Source organism: Bufo bufo, chromosome 9 (assembly GCF_905171765.1).
Source record: "Bufo bufo chromosome 9, aBufBuf1.1, whole genome shotgun sequence".
In the NCBI taxonomy this organism is placed as follows: domain Eukaryota; kingdom Metazoa; phylum Chordata; class Amphibia; order Anura; family Bufonidae; genus Bufo; species Bufo bufo.
This window is the reverse complement of record NC_053397.1, coordinates 107654945-107674093: the sequence shown is the minus strand read 5'-3', so window position 1 is coordinate 107674093 and position 19149 is coordinate 107654945. Positions and strand designations below refer to the sequence as shown.

The window sequence follows — 19149 nt, the reverse complement described above, 5'->3', positions numbered from 1 at the left end:
CGACCCCTTGCAGAGAGTTTCTCTTCGCCTTTTTGTCCTGTAAGTTCATTTTCCTTGTGGCCATTACGTCCCTTTTTACATGGTTGGTCATTGCCTTTCTTTTACTACTTGGACACGAAACTGGTAGTCTCTCTCTCCAGGCTGAGGGTATAGCTGCTGGAGGAGGGGCTTAACAGTTTTCATTTAGTGTCACGCCTCCTAGGGAGTTGCGCTATACCCATGGTTTCCTGTGTCCCCCAAGGAAGAGCGAGAAAGAGATTTTACTGGTAAGTTATACAAAAATCTAGTTTTCTCGCCCATATTCCTTGGGGGACACAGGAAACCATGGGTATAGCTCTGCTCCCTAGGAGGCGTGACACTAAGTGAAAGCTGTAAGCCCCTCCTCCTTCAGCTATACCCTTCAGCCTGGAGAAGAGACTGCCAGTTTTTTGCTTAGTGTCCAAGGAGGCAAGACACCCCCTGCTTATGCAGGGTTGTTTTCCTATGATTTTTTTTTTTTTTTTTTGCGTTATTTGTTGTTTTTAATTCGATTTTTTTTTTTTTTACCTACAGGGACAACAGAGGCGCATTAGACCCCTCTGTTTCTCCCGAGGTTGAGTTGCGCCAGTGCCGGTAATTACGCCCTGCCGCCTCCCCCACAGAAGACAAGGTGGACCAGGGCAGCCTCGCTCCCCTGCGTCCCGCCAGCTCAGGGTCGCCCGCACGCCAAGTCCCTCCCCCGGCTTCCTGCCACTGCGGTGCCAGGAGCTGAAGGGGCGACCCCCGCTGGATGGACTGAGGGCGAAGACAGCGTATGGTGAGAGTGGCTGCTCCAGCCTCCCCTTCCTCCCTCCCACCGCTGCTACATCCCCCATGGCCGCTGCTACATCCCCCATGGCCACTGCTACATCGCCCGCCCCACCATGTCAGACCCTTCTGCAGCCGCCAAGCCTTGGTACCATGCCTGTACTGCTTGTAGGGAACCCTTTCCCCGGGGGCAGTCTGATCCGCACTGTACTGCATGCCGAGCTCCACCGCAGCCTCAGTCGCCCGCTGTGTCGCTCCCTGCTTCCTCTGACCCGCCTGACTGGGCTAGATCCCTGTCCCAGGCCGTGGAAAGCCTCTCATGTCGTGGGCCGCCTAATAGACAGGCCACCTACCCCGCAGGACGCCTCTCTGACTGTCGCGCCCTCCGGGTCCACTGCTTCTGCCGCTGCAGCGGGTTCACTCTCTCTTAGTGACCCCTCCCGAGCTAGGCACTCTCAGAAGCGTATTAGAGTAGAGCGAGCCTCCTCCTCTGAGGCCTCACTCTCCCCGCCACGCGTGCGCACCCAGACGGGCCTCTCCTCTCCAAAGGATTCGCTCTCTGAAGGTGAATTGGCGGTTTCAGATTTGGAAATGGACTCGGCCCTGCCGTCCAAGCTAGCCTCAGCGATGGGTCAACTCATCTCTGATATTCGTGACACCTTTAAGGTGCAGGATGACCCCCCTAGCTCTGACGCAGCTAGCGTCTCCTTTATCAGACCCAGGCAGGCCTCAAAAGTCTTTCCAATCCACTCTCATTTCTCCTCTGTGGTGTCTAAGGCTTGGGCTCGCCCGGACGCCCGTTTTGTCAACCCCAAGAAGCTGGACATTTGCTATCCTTTTCCAGCCGATGTCGTGGCCACATGGTCTTCCCCACCCAAGGTGGACCCCCCCGTGGCCCGGCTGTCAAAGAACACGGCCATCCCTGTTCCCGACGGGTCCTCTCTTCAGTCAGCGGAGGACCGTCGCATGGAGACCCTTTCCAAGGGCATTTTTGCTGCCTCCGGTTCTGCTCTCAGACCGGTTTTTGCCTCTGCTTGGGCAGGGAAAGCAATCTCTGCTTGGGGTGCGCAGCTGGAACAGGAGTTGGACTCGGACGTCCCCATCCAGGACCTACGTTCCTTGGCCCAGCTTATTATTCGGGCCGGGAATTTTGTTTGTGAGGCCTCCCTTGATGCGGGAGCCCTTATTGCACGCTCCTCCGCCCTGGCAGTTTCCGTCAGGAGGGAGCTCTGGCTGAAGGTTTGGAAAGCGGACGCTGCCTCCAAACGTTCCTTGGCGGGGCTACCGTTTGCGGCCTTTTCGGGGTCCGCCTAGACGAACTTATTTCGGAGGCCACGGGTGGTAAAAGCACCCATCTTCCTCAACCCCAAGCCAGGGGCGCCCCCCGCGGACACCCTGGTGCGTCTCGTTTTCGGTCCTCCCGCAGGGCCTCTGGGGCTCCCACCACAGCTGCCGCTTCGGCTCCTCCCCAGGATAAGCGTAGGAAGCCGTTTTTTCGGGCGCAGCCCTCCTGGCGCAAGCCGCAGCCTGCCCGCACACCCGCAGCAAAGCAGTCCTCTGCCTGAAGGCGCGCCCCCACCCACCCGGGTGGGGGGCCGGCTCCTCCTTTTCAGGGACGTCTGGATGGCTCACGTCTCCGACGCCTGGGCCCTCGAAATTGTGTCCTCCGGATACAAAATCGAATTTGCATCCTTCCCTCCAGATCGGTTCTTTCGCTCCCGCCCGCCGCGGGACCCGAAAAGCGCGGCTGCGTTCTCCGCGGCCGTTCAAGCCTTACTGGACAGGGGGGTGATTACCCCCGTTCCTCTAGAGGAAAGGTTCCAAGGGTTCTACTCGAACCTCTTTGTAGTTCCCAAGAAGGGAGGTTCGGTGCGGCCCATTTTGGACCTCAAAAAGCTCAACCGTTTTCTCCTCCTTCGACGGTTTCGGATGGAGTCCCTCCGTTCCTTGGTGGCTTCCCTGGAGCAGGGAGATTTCATGTCTTCCATCGATATACAGGATGCCTACCTCCATGTTCCGGTAGCCCGGTGTCACCATCGCTTCCTCCGATTCGCCGTGGGGGACCTCCACTTCCAATTTGTCGCCCTTCCCTTTGGGCTGGCAACAGCCCCCCGGGTGTTCACCAAGGTCCTGGCCCCGGTTTTGGCCTTACTCCGTTCCAGGGGTGTTTTTCTGCTACCGTACTTGGACGATATCCTCATCAAGGCTCCGTCCCTTTCTCAAGCGGTTGCCAGCGTGGATCTCACTCTAGAGACTCTGGCGAGGTTCGGTTGGGTCATCAACTTCCCCAAGTCCTCCCTTCCCCCCTCCAGACAACTAGTCTTCCTGGGAATGCTTTTAGACACAGGAGCGGCGGAGGTACGTCTTCCCTCGGAAAAACGTCTGATCCTCCGTGGGGCGGTTCGGGGTCTCCTTCTCCACCGTCGACCGTCCTTCCGCTTCTGCATGCGGGTCTTGGGGCAGATGGTTGCCTGCTTCGAGGCGATCCCATTTGCGCAGTTTCACTCCCGCCCTCTCCAACGGGCGATCCTCTCCTCCTGGGACAAATCGCCGGAGTCTCTGGATCATCCCTTCCATCTATCGCCTCCGGTGCGGTCATCTCTCCGCTGGTGGTTACAGTCCCCTCTTCTGGGCAGGTCCTTTCTGCCACTCAACTGGTTGGTGGTTACAACCGATGCCAGTCTCTTGGGCTGGGGAGGCGTGTTTCCTCCCCGATCCGTCCAGGGCATTTGGTCTCCATCGGAGTCCAAACTCTCGATCAATGTCCTGGAGCTGAGAGCGGCCCTTCTGTCTCTACGACACTGGACTCATCTGCTGAAGGGTCATCCAGTTCGTGTACAATCGGACAACGCCACGGCTGTGGCGTACATAAACCACCAGGGGGGCACTCGCAGCGCTGCAGCAATGCGGGAGGTCACCAGCATTCTCCGTTGGGCGGAAGCCCACGTCCCGGCCCTATCTGCAATTTTTATTCCAGGGGTGGACAATTGGGCGGCGGACTTCCTCAGTCGCACCACCGTCGACCCCGGCGAGTGGTCTCTTCACCCGGAGGTATTCGAGGCCATTTGCCTTCGTTGGGGCATACCGGACGTGGACCTCATGGCCTCAAAATTCAATCACAAGGTCCCCGCCTATCTGTCCAGGGCCAGGGATCCGGGAGCTTGCGGAGCCGACGCCCTCGTTCTTCCTTGGCGAGGCTTCGCGCGTCCATACATATTCCCTCCCATCCCTCTCCTGCCCAAGGTCCTTCGGAAGATCGCGGCGGAAGGCGTCTCGGTGATTCTGGTCGCTCCGGACTGGCCCCGCCGGTCTTGGTATGCCGACCTCATGCTGCTCCTGGCAGATGCGCCCTGGCCGCTGCCCGCCAGGGAAGATCTTCTCTCTCAGGGACCGATCTTCCACCCGCGTTTAGGGTCCCTACGTTTGACGGCGTGGTTGTTGAGACCACCGTCCTGACACGTAGGGGTTTTTCTGCGGACGTCGTCCGCACCATGATCCGCGCCCGTAAGCCGTCCTCTTCTAGGATCTACTATAGGACCTGGAGGACCTTTTTGGGGTTCTGTGCCGATCTGGGGATTCCTCCGCTCCGCTTTTCTCTCCCCACCGTTTTGTCCTTCCTGCAGAGCGGACTGGCCCAAGGTCTGGGCCTTAGTTCTTTGAAGGGTCAGGTGTCTGCGCTGTCCATTTTGTTTCAGCGCCCACTGGCCCCCCTTGGTCCTGTCAAGACCTTCCTTCAGGGCGTGGCTCACGCGGTTCCCCCGTACCGCCCTCCGGTACCGCCCTGGGACCTGAACCTGGTTCTCTCAGCACTCCAGGCTTCCCCTTTCGAGCCTCTGCGGACGGTTTCCTTGCGACTTCTGTCCTGCAAGGTTATTTTCCTTGTAGCCGTCACCTTTCTTCGGAGGGTGTCCGAATTGGCTGCACTCTCCTGTCTGGAACCTTTCCTAGTATTCCACCAGGACAAGGTGGTTCTTCGTCCGGTCCCTTCCTTCCTTCCTAAGGTGGTCTCCGCCTTTCATCTGAACGAGGACATCGTTCTCCCCTCTTTGTGTCCTTCCCCTTCCCACCCGCGGGAGAGGAAGCTTCATCGCCTGGACGTTGTCAGGGCGCTCAAGATTTACCTGGAAGTAACCAGCTCTTTCAGGCATACTGACTCGCTCTTTGTGGTCCCGGAGGGGTCACGCAGAGGGATGGCGGCATCCAAAGTTGCTATCGCCCGTTTTGTCAAGATGGCTGTTACTGAGGCTTATCTCACCAAGGGCAAGGTTCCGCCCCTTGGTGTTTCCGCTCACTCCACTAGAGCGGTCGGGGCTTCCTGGGCTCAGAGGAATCGGGCTTCTACGGAGCAGATTTGCAAGGCGGCCACTTGGTCCTCCTTGCACACCTTCACCAAGTTCTACAGGGTGCATACTCATGCGTCGGCTGACGCTGCTTTAGGCCGTCTGGTGTTGCAGGCGGCAGTTGATTGATGCCTCTGGTGTTGGTTGAGTTTGTTCTGGTCCCTCCCTTCTGGGACTGCTCTGGAACGTCCCATGGTTTCCTGTGTCCCCCAAGGAATATGGGCGAGAAAAGGAGACTTTTGTATTACTTACCAGTAAAGTCTCTTTCTCGCTCTTCCTTGGGGGACACAGCACCCGCCCTTCATTTGGGTTACAGTTGTGGTTCCGGCTTGGTTGCCCCCGTTGGGGCTCGACAGTTCTTTTTCCGGTTGGTAGTTATCTTTCACTACTTGGACACGCAACTGGCAGTCTCTTCTCCAGGCTGAAGGGTATAGCTGATGGAGGAGGGGCTTACAGCTTTCACTTAGTGTCACGCCTCCTAGGGAGCAGAGCTATACCCATGGTTTCCTGTGTCCCCCAAGGAAGAGCGAGAAAGAGACTTTACTGGTAAGTAATACAAAAGTCTCCTTTTTTTGTTAAACGATACATATTATTTTTTTTTTTTTCTCATGTACATCACAAAAACGTGGTGAACTTAGGCTAACTGACAGGAACAGAGCTGAACACTCTGCTGACTATGATGGGATTTCAGTTTCTGTTTAGAATCCTGTCTTTATACCGGACAAAAAAAAAAGTCCTATATTTGAGGTTTTTTTTATCCAGTATATTTCACAGAATCTGTGACACAGGCTCCGAACAGAGCCTCCAATGAAGATGTGAACAAATATAAGGCCTGTGTAAAATTACTGCAACTTTCGTACTCCTCGGCTGAAAATACTCCTCAAAAATGGTAAGAGGAGTATTTTTACTTTTACAGAAAAAACTATTTGGCCAAAATGCTACATAAGTCAGGTGCTTTTGTATGGGTGGGGTTTTATTTTTTTTTGCAGTTTGGTTGAGCAGAAAGGGTTTTTGCAATGCATTGATATGCTGCATTTGTCATTGAATAATATATTTTTTTACCGTTTCCTGTATTTAGCGAATTCAGATGGCCCGAAGACAGTCAGTAGGCCGTGGTCTTCAACTTACTCCTGGCTTAGGTGGCATGGTAAGCATATTGGTTTACACTCAGTGGAATCTGTTTTGATGGTTCCTTTATAGATTGGTTGATTTTATTTTGCATTGCTAATGTACTGTACAAATATTTGGCCACTTAAGTGTATTGGGTGGAAATCATCTGTGAAGAAACAAATCGTAGTTGTAGTTTAAACTAATTACTCTTTGCACTGAATCTCCCTAACAGCAACACTTTTTTGATGATGAAGATCGTACGGTGCCGAGCACGCCTACACTTGTTGTACCTCATCGTACGGATGGTTTTGCAGAGGCCATTCAGTAAGTTGTTACACCATATAGCAGGGTTTGACATCCCTGACATCAATCCAGCTGTTGCACAATATTTAATATGGTTCTTTCTCTTGTATGAGAGGTCTGATAAGAGCTGAGCAAGTGTGCATGCTGAGGATTGTATTTTAAAAGCTCGAGTGATATGGTATTTTAATAACATGCAATATAATTATTTTAAACTTCCTGCAACATGTTGCTCTTTTCTCAGCAGGGCATAGTCAAGTCTGTGAGATAAATGAAGGCTTAAATAGGTTTCTTGTATATGATAGTCGTGTTTGAAGAATATATTCCATAGTTCGCAGTTAGTGTTTGGAAATGGAGCAGACAATTAGGAAATGGAGCAGACAAGTATATGCATCTGATCAGAACGTGTACGGTTTTAAATGCTGTTGATATTCTAAGTTTATTATTTCCCAAAATTTTTTTTTTTTATGTTAAATTGCTAATGTATATGTATTTTCAGCTCTCCCCAGGTAGCTGGAGTTCCTCGATTCCGGTTTGGACCACCAGAAGATATGCCACAAGCCAGTTCTAGCCATTCCGACCTTGGTCAGCTTGCATCTCAAGGAGGTGAGAAAAAGTTCAATATTTACTCTCTAGAGTTAGACTAGAGTAACTGTATAATTGTTTACTTCACTTACTTTGAGCACCCACTCACTGTTCTAATTTTGAAGGCTTAGGAATGTATGAAACGCCACTGTTTCTTGCTCATGAGGAGGAGTCTGGTGGTCGCAGTGTCCCAACCACACCACTTCAAGTTGCAGCACCAGGTAGGGCCACACATGAAACCAAATTACAGAACAGGTCTATACTGCAGTAGAGAATTAGAGTTAAGTTATTCTTGTTTTTTATCGAATATTTCTCGTGAATGTCATTGGGGGACACAGCACCATGGGTATATGCCCAGCTGTCACTAGCAGGCTGACACTAGAAAGGAAAAGTTGGCTCCACTCAGATGGGCTATGCCCTCTGCACAGACACTAAACTAACAAGTTTTAGTCTAGTATCCGTAGGAGTCAGACATGACGGCAATCCCACGTAAGTGCAAATTTGATGAAGAGGTGACCCTGTGGCGCCTGAAGACGTTGGACGGTAAGTACTCTCCCCTGCATCCCTGCCCCTTGGGGTCTCCTGGGTTAGTTCAAGTGAAAAAGAAGAATATACGTGCTTCTAAAATTACCTTTATTGTTCAATTATTGGTGATAGGACATACCTATTGATACAGGAAATTACACTCACCTAACAATAGCAATATAGTAGATAGATTAGCAGGGATGGTGTAGGTATAAGGCATGAATCCATGGGGAGGCAGATATACGGCAAGCTGGGTAGATAATAAATCTATCCCTACCCGACCCTAAGGTAGTCTGTGCCCAGGGATGCCCCCTAATGGTGGAGGCACCCTGTCCCCGTGCCTAGGCCCTAAACAAGACCCTATTAAAACCCTACATATGTGAAAATACCCAGCAAGTCTATATAAACTGCTGAAGGTACTAAAATGACTGGAATTATGGGGTTGCAATAATTCCAGTCATTTTAGTACCTTCAGCAGTTTATATAGACTTGCTGGGTATTTTCACATATGTGGGGTTTTAATAGTGTCTGGTTTAAGGCCTAGGCACGGGGACAGGGTGCCTCCACCATTAGGGGGCATCCCTGGGCACAGACTACCTTAGGGTCGGGTAGGGATAGATTTATTATCTACCCAGCTTGCCGTATATCTGCCTCCCCAGAGATTAATGCCTTATACCTATACCTACACCATCCCGGCTAATCTACTATATTGCTATTGTTAGGCGAGTGTAATTTCCTGTATCAATAGGTATGTCCTATTACCCATAATCGAATAATAAGGTAATTTTAGAAGCACGTATATTCCTCTTTTTCACTTGAACTAACCCAGGAGACCCCATGGGGCAGGGATGCAGGGGAGAGTGCTTACCGTCTAACGTCTTCAGGTGCCACAGGGTTTAAGGCTTAGGCACGGGGACAGCTCTCCCCTCCTATCCCAGTCAAGCGCAGGCTTTTGCCCTGTGGGTGGAGTTTGCACTTCACTTCTGATTCTGGGCCTCCAGTTGTGGATCTGTCCTGCAGCCTTCCAGCACTCTTCTGCGACGGCTGCTGCAGCACCTCTCCGGGGACACAGCACCTGGGGTCCGGTAGGACAGCCTTTGGCTGGCTGCTTTTCTGTTTTTTCAGGCTCCCACTCAGCCTTTATGTCCTCTTCCAGAGAAGACTCCCATTCCCAGCCCCCACCTCGGGGTCTCCATGTATTTTACGTGCGCCCGTTGCAATTAAAAGTTGCCATGAGTTCAGCCTGACCCTGTTTGTGCGCAGTGCCTTGTCCCCAGGCCCCCTCAGGACGCCCTGACCACCCCTTCTGTGTCGGTCCCTCCTGAATGGGCTTCTTCCCTGTCCCAAGCCATAGGGAACCTTGCTCGAATCTCCCTATCCATTGTGGAGTCACTGGACAGCTTGCCTGCCCAACTTGCGTCCGCCTCTGCCCCTCACAGGGACTCCTCTGCGGATGGGGCACGCTCACATTCAGACACCAGGCCACACAAACTACCTCAGGTTGTCATAACAATGTACTGCTCCTCCTCGGGTTACTCCCAAGACAGGTCTGAGACTGACGACGAATCCTCCCCTGCCGCTCTTTCCGCCGCCTCGGGGGACACCTCTGACTCAGATTCCGGATCGGAGCAGAGCACAGCCCTGTCTGTGGCCATGTAGGATCTCATCAGGGCAGTTGGGGACACTCTCCACTTGCAGGAAGACCACTACCCCTTGGCTCAGGAATCCATATCATTCCGCCGTTCTAGGCGCCCTAACCATGCAGATCTCGATGCACTCCTGGCCAAGTAGTGGCGTCACCCAGATAGGAGTCTTTAGCCTGCCAAAAGTTCGGACGTCCTCTTTCCCTTTTCCAAGAAGTCCATTACGATGTGGTCTGTCCCTCCTCAGGTAGATCCACTGGTGGCCCGTTTTGCTAAGGCCACCACCCTTCCTTTGGGCCGACTCTGTTTCCTTGTCTAATCCGTCGGACAAGAAGATGGACTCCTTGTCCAAGTCTGCATTCATGGCAGCAGGTTCTGCTATCCGTCCCGCCTTTGCTGCATCATTGATGGGCTCAATCTCCTTGCATCTATCTTCTCCAGGCATCTTTGTGATGTCGCCCTGGAATTGGCCCGCCGCAATAGCAGGGTGGCCCCTGACTCTGTGGCGTCGCAGATACGGCCGATGCTGCCTCCAAAAAGGCGCTCATATCTCTCCCCGTCCTGGGTGGTAGGCTTTTTGGGAAGGGTTTGGAGGAGCTTATTTCTGAGGCCACGGGTAGGAAAGTTCTCTCCAACACCAGAACCGCTGACGTCCTGTGTCTGCATTGTGATCACAGTTTTTTAGCTCCTTTCAAGATTCCTCCTCCCGTCAGGACAAAAAGACTATTTGTCCTTCCCTCAAGGCTAAGCCCTCCTGGCCCGCCCGCCCTAAGCCTTCCAAACCCCGGTCTGCAAAGCCATAAATCTGCATGACTGTTTTCCCCCGCTTGAGTCACTCCTTCGAGTGGGGGGGTCATTTGCTCTCCTTTCAGGATCATTGGAGTGCAGGCGAGGACGATTCCTGGGCTCTGGAGGTGGTTTCCTCCGGATACAAAATAGAATTCTCTACCCTTCCCACAGGTCGGTTCTTCCAATAGTTGCCACCCAGGTCCCCCTGTTTTATTTTTTTTTGTTTAGTTTTTTCAGGAGTGATTGTTCCTGTCCCGACTTCGGAATGTTTTCAGGGGTTTTACTTGAACCCATTAACTGTTCCCAAGAAGGATGTTTCTCTTCGCCCCATTTTGGATCTGAAGGCGCTCAGTCATTTCGTCCGTGTCCCTCACTTTCGCATGGAGTCCCTCAGGTCAGTGATTGCTTCCCTGCAGATCAATATTCTGGAGCTCAGGGCCATTTACCTAGCTCTCTCCTGTTGGACTCTCCTTCTTTGCGGTCATCCTGTCTGGATTCAGACTGACAACTCCACTGCGGTAGCTTATTTGAACCACCAGGAGGGCACCAGAAGCGTGACTGTCCTGAAGGAAGCCTCTCGCATCCTGCGGTGGGCAGAGGTCCACATCCCCGGAGTCGACAATTGGGCAGCCGACTTCCTCAGACGCCAAAGTCTCGACCCGGGCGCGTGGTCTCTCCATCAGCAGGTGTTTCAACACCGGTCAGCGTTTGGGAACACCAGACTTGGATCTTTTCGCCTCCCATCGGAATCACAAACTTCCACTTTACATCGCCAGGTCTCGGGATCCTCAGGCTCTTGTGGTAGACGCCTTGGTGCTTCCGTGCTCCCAATTCAGTCTAGTGTATCTCTTCCCTCCCCTTCCGCTTCTTTCTCAGGTACTCAAACGACTCAAAATGAATCGGGTGGCTCCAGATTGGCCTCGCAGGGCGTGGTACGCAGATCTAGTCTTCCTGCTCAGACTCTCCATGGCGGCTACCACTGCGTCCCGACCTCCTTTCGCAAGGTCCACTGTTCCACCCGAGTTTTCCTCAGCTTCATTTAACAGCGTGGCTGTTGAATCCGCGGTCCTGAGGTTCCGCGGCCTCTGTCAGTCATCCAAACCATGCTTCATGCACGTAAACCCCAGTCGGCCAGGATTTACCATTGTACCCAGAAGGCTTATTTTGCCTGATGTGAATCTGGCGACGTTCACCCTCTCCTTTTTTCCGTCCCTAGGATTCTTGCCTTTCTGCCGGCCGGCCTTGAGAAAGGTCTCGGCCTTGTCTTTCCTTTTCCAAAGGCCCTTGGCTTCTAATTCCTAAGTGAAAACCTTCCTTCAGGTGGTGTCTCATTGCGTCCCTCCCTTCCATTCTCCAGTGTAACCATGAGATTTGAATCTGGTCTTAGATGCCCTTCAGTCCTCTCCCTTCAAGCCCTTGAAGGAGATCTCCCTTTCTTTATTTTTTAAATCTGATACATTTTTATTATTATTTTGTAAAAATAAACTATCATTTTACAAAATTCTTGTGTTTTATATTATGTTCAACACAGTGCAAAAATGCTGGTTGTACAAAACGGGATAGTCAATAAACAGGATCCTTAACATGAAGCCTGTGTATCATATAGAGTTGAGACAGTCTAGCTGCTTCGCTAGGGGTTAGAGTAGGAATCTGTGCAAGCACTAGATCTCCCTTTCTTACATCTCTTTTAAAGTTGCCTTCCTAGTCACGATTACCTCTCTGAACTGACGGTGCTCTCTTTCCAGTCTCCCTTTTTGGTTTTTCACCAGGGCAAGGTTGCCCTGCGCCCAGTTCTCTCCTTTCTTCCCAAGGTGGTTTCCTCCTTCCACATTAATGAGGAGATTGTACTGCCTTCATTCTGTCCCAACCCCTCTCATCCCAGAGAGCGGTCTCTCCACCATCTGGATGTGGTTCGGGCGCTCTGGCTGTATCTCTAGTTAACTGAGTCCTTCTGTCGTTCTGACTCTTTGTCTTCCCTGAGGGCTCACGCAAGGTTTTCCAAGCCACCATCTACCGTTGGATTCGGTCAGCTGTCAAAGAAGCCTATGTAGCGAAGGGTCATGATCCCCCTTTCCGGTTGACCGCTCACTACACTAGGGCGGTCCGGGCATCCTGGGCGGTCTGGCATCTGGTCTCTGCCTCCCAGGCCTGCAAGGCGGCCACCTGGGCCGCAGTTGACTCCTTCTCCAGGTTTTACCACATCCATTTCTTGGCCTCTGCTGATGCCAGTTTAGGTCGCAAGGTTCTGCAAGCGGCGGTGCATTAGGTTTTTCGCATGGCTGCTTCTCTCCACCCTCGAGGACTTTTGGGACATCCTATGGTGCTGTGTCCCCCAGTGCCATTCATAAGAGAACTGGATTTTTGCACTTGCCGTAAAATCCTTTTCTCGTTGGATGCATTGGGGGACACAGATCCCCCACCCTTGTTTTTTTCTTCGTTCAGGTTTACCGGGTTTTCCGAGACTCTTCAATATTGGTCCTCTTTCTGGTTTAGGGCATTTTGGCTTCACTTTTCGCTCTGGATTTCGGTGCTCCTACTGCTTTAGTACCAACTGGTTACTTTAGTGTCTGTGCAGAGGGTATAGTCCATCTGGGTGGAGCCAACACTTTTCCTTTCTAGTGTCAGCTGGGTATATACCCATGGTGCTGTGTCCCCCAATGCATCCAACGAGAAAAGGATTTTACGGTAAGTACAAAAATCCATTTTTTATGTTTACATAGCTATTTGAGCATTTTTATTTAATCTGCCATATGGATTTTGCCTCCTAGTTTCTGTTTTTGCAGAGAACCCTGCAGCTGACACTTCAGATCATGCATCTCAGTCTGTTCCTATGGTCACAACTTCCACTGGAAATATTTCTACAGCTGTTGAGTCTGGCACAGCAGATGAAGGAGATGAAGTTTTTGTGGAGACGGAATCTGAAGGGTAAACTACTTTCAATATTTCTATTTCCTTTTTGTATAGCTTTTATGTTTACTTGAACAAAAAAATAAAAATAACATCTATGAAAGATTGAAGAGCTTGCATTGCTTTTACAGAGTTGCTTCAGAATCTACATTAGAAATGGAAACACGGCAAGATCAAGATCCTGTTCAACCTTCTGAGACTGACCTTCCTTCCACAAGCCAAGATCCTCCTACTTCTTCTTCTGCAGGTATTACAAGACACTAGGGTTTCTGTCAGATTTTTTTATAGTAACTTACAAAGCACCTGACAGACTGGAGGAGCTATTATGTGCCCTTAGCTCTAAATCAATAAATGTAACAATTTTTAGTAATGTCATGCACATTACGAGAAATAACTCAGAGGTTACTCAAACACAAATGTGCAATCTCTAACAATTAATGGCCTTTTCTTCATGCATCACCTTCCTTAACCTGTTTTAATAATTAACTTCTTAGCATTGGATGTGAAAATTTTATTCCTGATTTTATTTTTTTTAATTACGGTACATTTATTATATACAGACACTAGCACCAATCAGTCAAAACCTCTCAGAAGAGTAAAACTTCATCCGCAGACTGGAAGACCTGCTGTACGGGGAAGGCAGTTTACCCGACAAAGAGGTTTGTTGACACACTTTATAAAGTGAAACAGTTTAACCCTATAAAGGGTGAAATATTTCACATTTAGTAGTTTTAACATAAATAAACCTTAAAGTGGTTTTCTGGAAGTAAAATATTGATGACCTGTCTGTAGAATAGTAGTAGAAATGGAGAGCCACAGCAGCATATCCAACCAATTCTTCTTTATTGTACAAAACTCCAAAGCACAATGTACAAAAGTAGCAACGTTTCTGCTAAGTGTAGCCTTTGTCAAGCATATCTTACAAGTGTACAAGCTCACATATAAATACAAAAAATAGACACTTCCACATTAATGGTAGCCCAATGGGCGAATAGACACACATCAATTGCACCAAATCACAATAAGGTCTCACAGCAGTTTCTAATAAGTGAGCATACGCCCAACTACCTCACCTGTGTCAGAGGATCTAAAGTGGCGATGAGAGCGACACACAGCGTCCCAATGTAACAGCTGTGCATGTCCACGCACGTCATCCAGCCGCGACCCGCTCACGTCACTCGGCAAGATATAGCCAAATCGCGCGAGACCACACTAGCGGCGCAACCACCAATCGGGTGTGCCTGCACCGACCGCTATAGCAAACGTGTTGTAAGTCGCGCTATGTTGCTAAAACCAAGCAATGCCACATTAATATATTAAATACGTCTGCCAATATGGATCATAAATTGACAGGCAAGGGGATGTATGCGTACAAACCGTATACAATGCTCACTATTGTAGGCCTACAGTAAGTGGAAAAGTCCCACCACCGCAGGTTTACATACATGTGTCACCACTATTAAAGGTGATTTAAAAGGGGTTCATCAAGAACTTCAACATAAAAACATAAAAATACATATAACAGATGAAGATCTAGCTGATCCCTGCCACATTAAACTCCAAATTGAGTCCAAAGGGCTGTAGGGACCTCAGCGTGTAAATCCATTTTAGTTATTTTTTTCTCAGTATAGCATCCTTATCTCCACCCCTGCGTAGGGTGCTCACACTGTCAATCACCCTGAAACGCAATTGGTTGACAGTGTCTGGCCTCCACAAAATGTTTGGCTACGGGTTTATCCATGTTTGCCTTGCGAATTGTGCTTTTATGTTTATTAATCCGTTCACGGATTTCCATAGTAGTCTCCCCTACATAGAATTTAATGACGTACACAACATCACGTGACCTAAAGGTATAGTAGCCATTGATCTTGTACTTTTTGCCACTATAGGGGTGAAAAAAGTGATCCCCTTTAAGAATATTACCACAATTGCAGCAAGACAAACATGGAAAGGTGCCACTTTTACGTGGAGCAAGCAGTCTTTGTGTACCCAAAGAATGACCGCCAACATCAGTTTTTACCAGTTTGTCCCGTTGTCTAGGGTTCCTCTTGTATGCCATCATAGGCGGGGACTTAAACTCTTCAATGTCTGGAAGACCCCTTTGCAATATGTGCCATTCCTTCCTAAGGATGTGGGCAATATCACCACTGTCCCAGCCGAAGATGGACACAAAGGGAACCCTAGCCGCGGATCTGGCCTTTGTGGATTTGTGGAGTGCAGACTCTCTCTGCCAACCAAAGCCACCTTTTTCTTTGTTCTACTTAACAATGTCCTGGGATAGCCACGCTCAATAAAGCAATTGCACATGGCATCAACCCTCTGTGTGAAGATGGGGTCAACAGAAACGATCCTTCTGACCCTTAGTAGCTGGCTCCAAGGTATGGAATCCAGAATTCGTCGTGGGTGGTAGCTATCGTGCATGAGGAGAGTGTTTCTATCGGTGTGCTTCTGATAGAGGTCTGTTGCAATTTGACCCTCTACCACGTAAACCCGTACATCTAGGAACTGCAATTCACTACTAGAGGCTGTAACCGTGAATTGCAATCCTGGTACACCAGCATTCAAGTGTGAGTGGAATTCCTCCAACTCACCAGCTGTACCAGTCCAGATCATGAAGATGTAGCGCCACCAACATAGGACCCTCCCAAAAAATGGGGAATGGTATACCAGCCTGTCCTCCACCTCGGCCATGAAGATGTTAGCGTAGGTTGGGGCCATGTTGGACCCCATGTCCACACCCCGCTTCTGTTGATAGGTGTCCCCAAAGAGAAAATAACTCCTCCTCAGGACCACCTCCAAAAGGCGGAGGACAAACTGGCACACCCCCGGGGAGAGTCCCATGTCGGCCAGGGCCACATCGACGACACCAAGCCCATATGCATGATCAATGGACGTGTACAGGGACACAACATCAAAGCTAACTAATAAAAACTGAGCTGGCAATTGTAGCTCACGTAGCCTTGATAAAAAATGGCCAGTGTCCTTTACATAGGATGGGGCGGAGGTCGCCCTGATCTGCAATAGTCTGTCAAGGAATATAGACAATGGGTTGAAGACTGAGTCCCTACCAGAGACGATAGGTCGGCCCGGTGGATCATCAAGCCTCTTATGTATTTTGGGGACTATGTACAACATCGGGGTGACCGGGTGAAGCACAGTAAGGTATTGACATAGCCCATCATCAATGATGGAATTTTGTAGTACCTCTTCTAGTATCACACCGATGTCGCACATAATATCCCATTTAGGGTCTCCAGGAAGTTGTGTGTAAACTTCCGGGTCTTGTAATTGTCTATTAATTTCCCCGACATTGCAGTATCCATGACGACCACCGCCACCCGTGTCAGCCGGTTTTATAGTGATACGGGCGTCCCTTTCCAATGACATGATAGCTTGATGTTCTAACTTGGAAAGATTTCTACCCTGGCAGGTGGGTTTCAAGATTTCGATTTGTTTATGCACAATCTGTATGTAGGATTCTACCACATGGTTGGTATGGGGGGGCGAAAAATTGCTAGGTTTCTTTAGATCAAACTTATTACATGTTAGTTCAGCAACGATTTTATTTTTACATGAAACAGGTCCCCTGTCATCAGTATTCCTCAAAGCAAAAAAAATATTCAGGCGTAGGTTCCTGAAAAACTGTTGCAGATCTAAATCTAGAGTGAACCAGTCCCTTTCAGTTGTAGGGGAAAAGGTAAGTCCACGCCCCAATACCTGTGTCTGTTCAAGGGTGAGTTGTACCGATGAGATGTTCACGACCAAGTGTGTCATCTCCTGGGGTTGCGTCTCGTCGTTCTCATGGGCATCCCCCTGTTCTTTCCCGGGTTCGGTGGTAATATGCCTTTTGTGGGGTCGATGATGCTTCCTTCCGCCCCTGCGGCATCTCCGCCGCCTTGCTGGCCTAAAAAAGCAACAGATGTGGAAGACTCGCTATAGCGGTCACGTGACAGAGTTTTCCTCGGTCACATGACTTGCACGCCGGCTATGACTCCGTCGGTGCAGGCGCACCCGATTGGTGGTTGCGCCGCTAGTGTTTTCTCGCGCGATTTGCGTACTCGCTGCTGGATGACGTGCGTGGACATGCGCAGCCGTTACATTGGGACGCTGTGTGTCGCGCTCATCGCCACTTTGGATCCTCTGACACAGGTGAGGTAGTTGGGCGTATGCTCACTTATTAGAAACTGCTGTGAGACCTTATTGTGACCTGGTGCAATTGATGTGTGTCTATTCGCCCATTGGGCTACCATTAATGTGGGAGTGTCCATTTTTAGTATTTATGTGAGCTTGTACACTTGTAAGATATGCTTGACAAAGGCTACACTTAGCCGAAACGTTGCTACTTTTGTACATTGTGCTTTGGAGTTTTGTACAATAAAGAAGAATTGGTTGGATATGCTGCTGTGGCTCTCCATTTCTACTACTCACCTGTTGGACCGCCTTGGATCTGGGGTCCCTTGCCCAGCTGCTGCATTTATACCACCACAGCTCCACGTAAGCCGAATGAAGTGCTGCTCCTGAATTCCTTTTTCATTACTGTCTGTAGGATAGGTCATCAATAGTGTTGAGCGAAGCGAGCTTCAGATGCTTCATCCGAATTTGCTTTGTTTAAAACTTCAGAATAATAATATACGGAGATTCATCTCCATACAGTATTAGAATTATGTTTGGACTCGAATGAGCCAAAGGTAATTAATCAGTCATGCTGGACTTCGTTGAATAAATTCGGTAGTTGATTTTTAAAGTGGAAAACCACTTTAAAACTTGAAACCGAACTCTGCTTTGGTTCTGACTAGTTGAAATCCACAGATCTGTGGCACAATCTACATGTAATTCATGCATATTCTGCTGAATTTTATGTCCCTTGTGGGCGTACCATTAACGTTTTTTTGTTTTTTTTCCCCTTTTCCAGGAGTTCCTTTAGGAAGTAGAGGAGGAATAAACAGAAGCAACTTTTAAGAGCACTCTCTCCCTTATTGTGAATACACAGCTTTCGTTCCCAATTTAAGAGCACTCTCTCCCTTATTGTGAATACACAGCTTTCGTTCCCAATTTTAAGTGTTCGTAAAATAAACCATTTTTGTAAAAGTGAAATTAAAGATTTAATAAACATTCAGAGTTGTGATGTTTCTATTTTAACATATAGTTGCACTCGCAAGGCCCATTTCACATTTGCCAGAGTTATAAAAACGAGATTTTTGTGAACTCACCTGTAAAATCTCTTTCTCGCTTTATTCATTGGGGGACACAGGACCGTGGGTATAGCTTGCTGCTGCCACTAGGAGGCGACACTAGGCTGAAAGCTGTTAGCTCCTCCCCTGCAGGCGATTCCCCCTCCAGCCTGGAGAGAGCATATCAGTTTGTGCTTCAGCAGTAGGAGAAACAGTACCGAAACAAAACACAACTAGTAAGGACCACTGCCCAACAAAAAAACCAAACCGGACACCAGCCCCAACCGGCAACTCAGACCCACTGGCCTCATAATAAAAGAAAAAATGGGTGGGTGCTGTGTCCCCCAATGAATAAAGCGAGAGAGATTTTACAGGTGAGTTCACAAAAATCTCGTTTTCTCGCTCATATCATTGGGGGACACAGGACCGTGGGACGTCCTAAAGCAGTCCCCGGGGCGGAAAACAACCACTGGCCCAGAACAAAACCAACTCCCTCCGGTAAGACACTACACTGCGGCCTGCAAAACTCTGTGGCCAAGAGCAGCATCCGCCGAGGCGAAAGAATGCACTCTGTAAAATTTTGTGAAGGTGTGTAAAGAGGACCAAGTCGCTGCCTTACACAATTGAGACACCGAAGCGTGGTGAAGGTGAGCCCAAGAAGCCCCGACCGCCCTGGTAGAGTGAGCCGTGATACCGGGAGGAGGAACCTTGCCCTTAGAGCGGTAGACCTCTGCAATGGCCGATCTAATCCACCGAGCAATCGTCACCTTCGAGGCTGCCAAACCTTTACGAGGACCTTCCGAGATTACGAACAGGGAGTCCGTACGTCTAAAAGGGGCCACCACTGCCAGGTAGATCCGCAAGGCCCGTACCACATCCAGACGGTGGAGAGCCACCTCCCTAGGATGAGAAGGCTCAAGGCAAAAAGAGGGCAGAACAATGTCCTCATTAACATGAAACACCGACACCACCTTCGGCAGGAAGGACGGCACT

General features: G+C 49.7%; 1 protein-coding gene across 2 annotated transcripts in view; it reads left to right on the top strand.

Annotated features, from left to right (window-relative positions):
- The window catches only part of TPR (translocated promoter region, nuclear basket protein), a 213965-nt gene extending 195872 nt beyond the window's left edge, over nucleotides 1–18093 (top strand). Inside the window, exons 44-52 of one of the 2 annotated variants that reach the window (XM_040408451.1) lie at nucleotides 6205–6273; nucleotides 6469–6560; nucleotides 7036–7142; nucleotides 7247–7342; nucleotides 12847–13003; nucleotides 13117–13232; nucleotides 13546–13644; nucleotides 17898–17956; nucleotides 18005–18093. In XM_040408451.1, coding sequence (XP_040264385.1) covers nucleotides 6205–6273; nucleotides 6469–6560; nucleotides 7036–7142; nucleotides 7247–7342; nucleotides 12847–13003; nucleotides 13117–13232; nucleotides 13546–13644; nucleotides 17898–17944 — 783 coding nt within the window. In that variant the 3' untranslated portion in view covers nucleotides 17945–17956; nucleotides 18005–18093. The other variant, XM_040408450.1, reaches the window with a different exon arrangement.
- Nucleotides 18094–19149: the final 1056 nt, after the last annotated feature.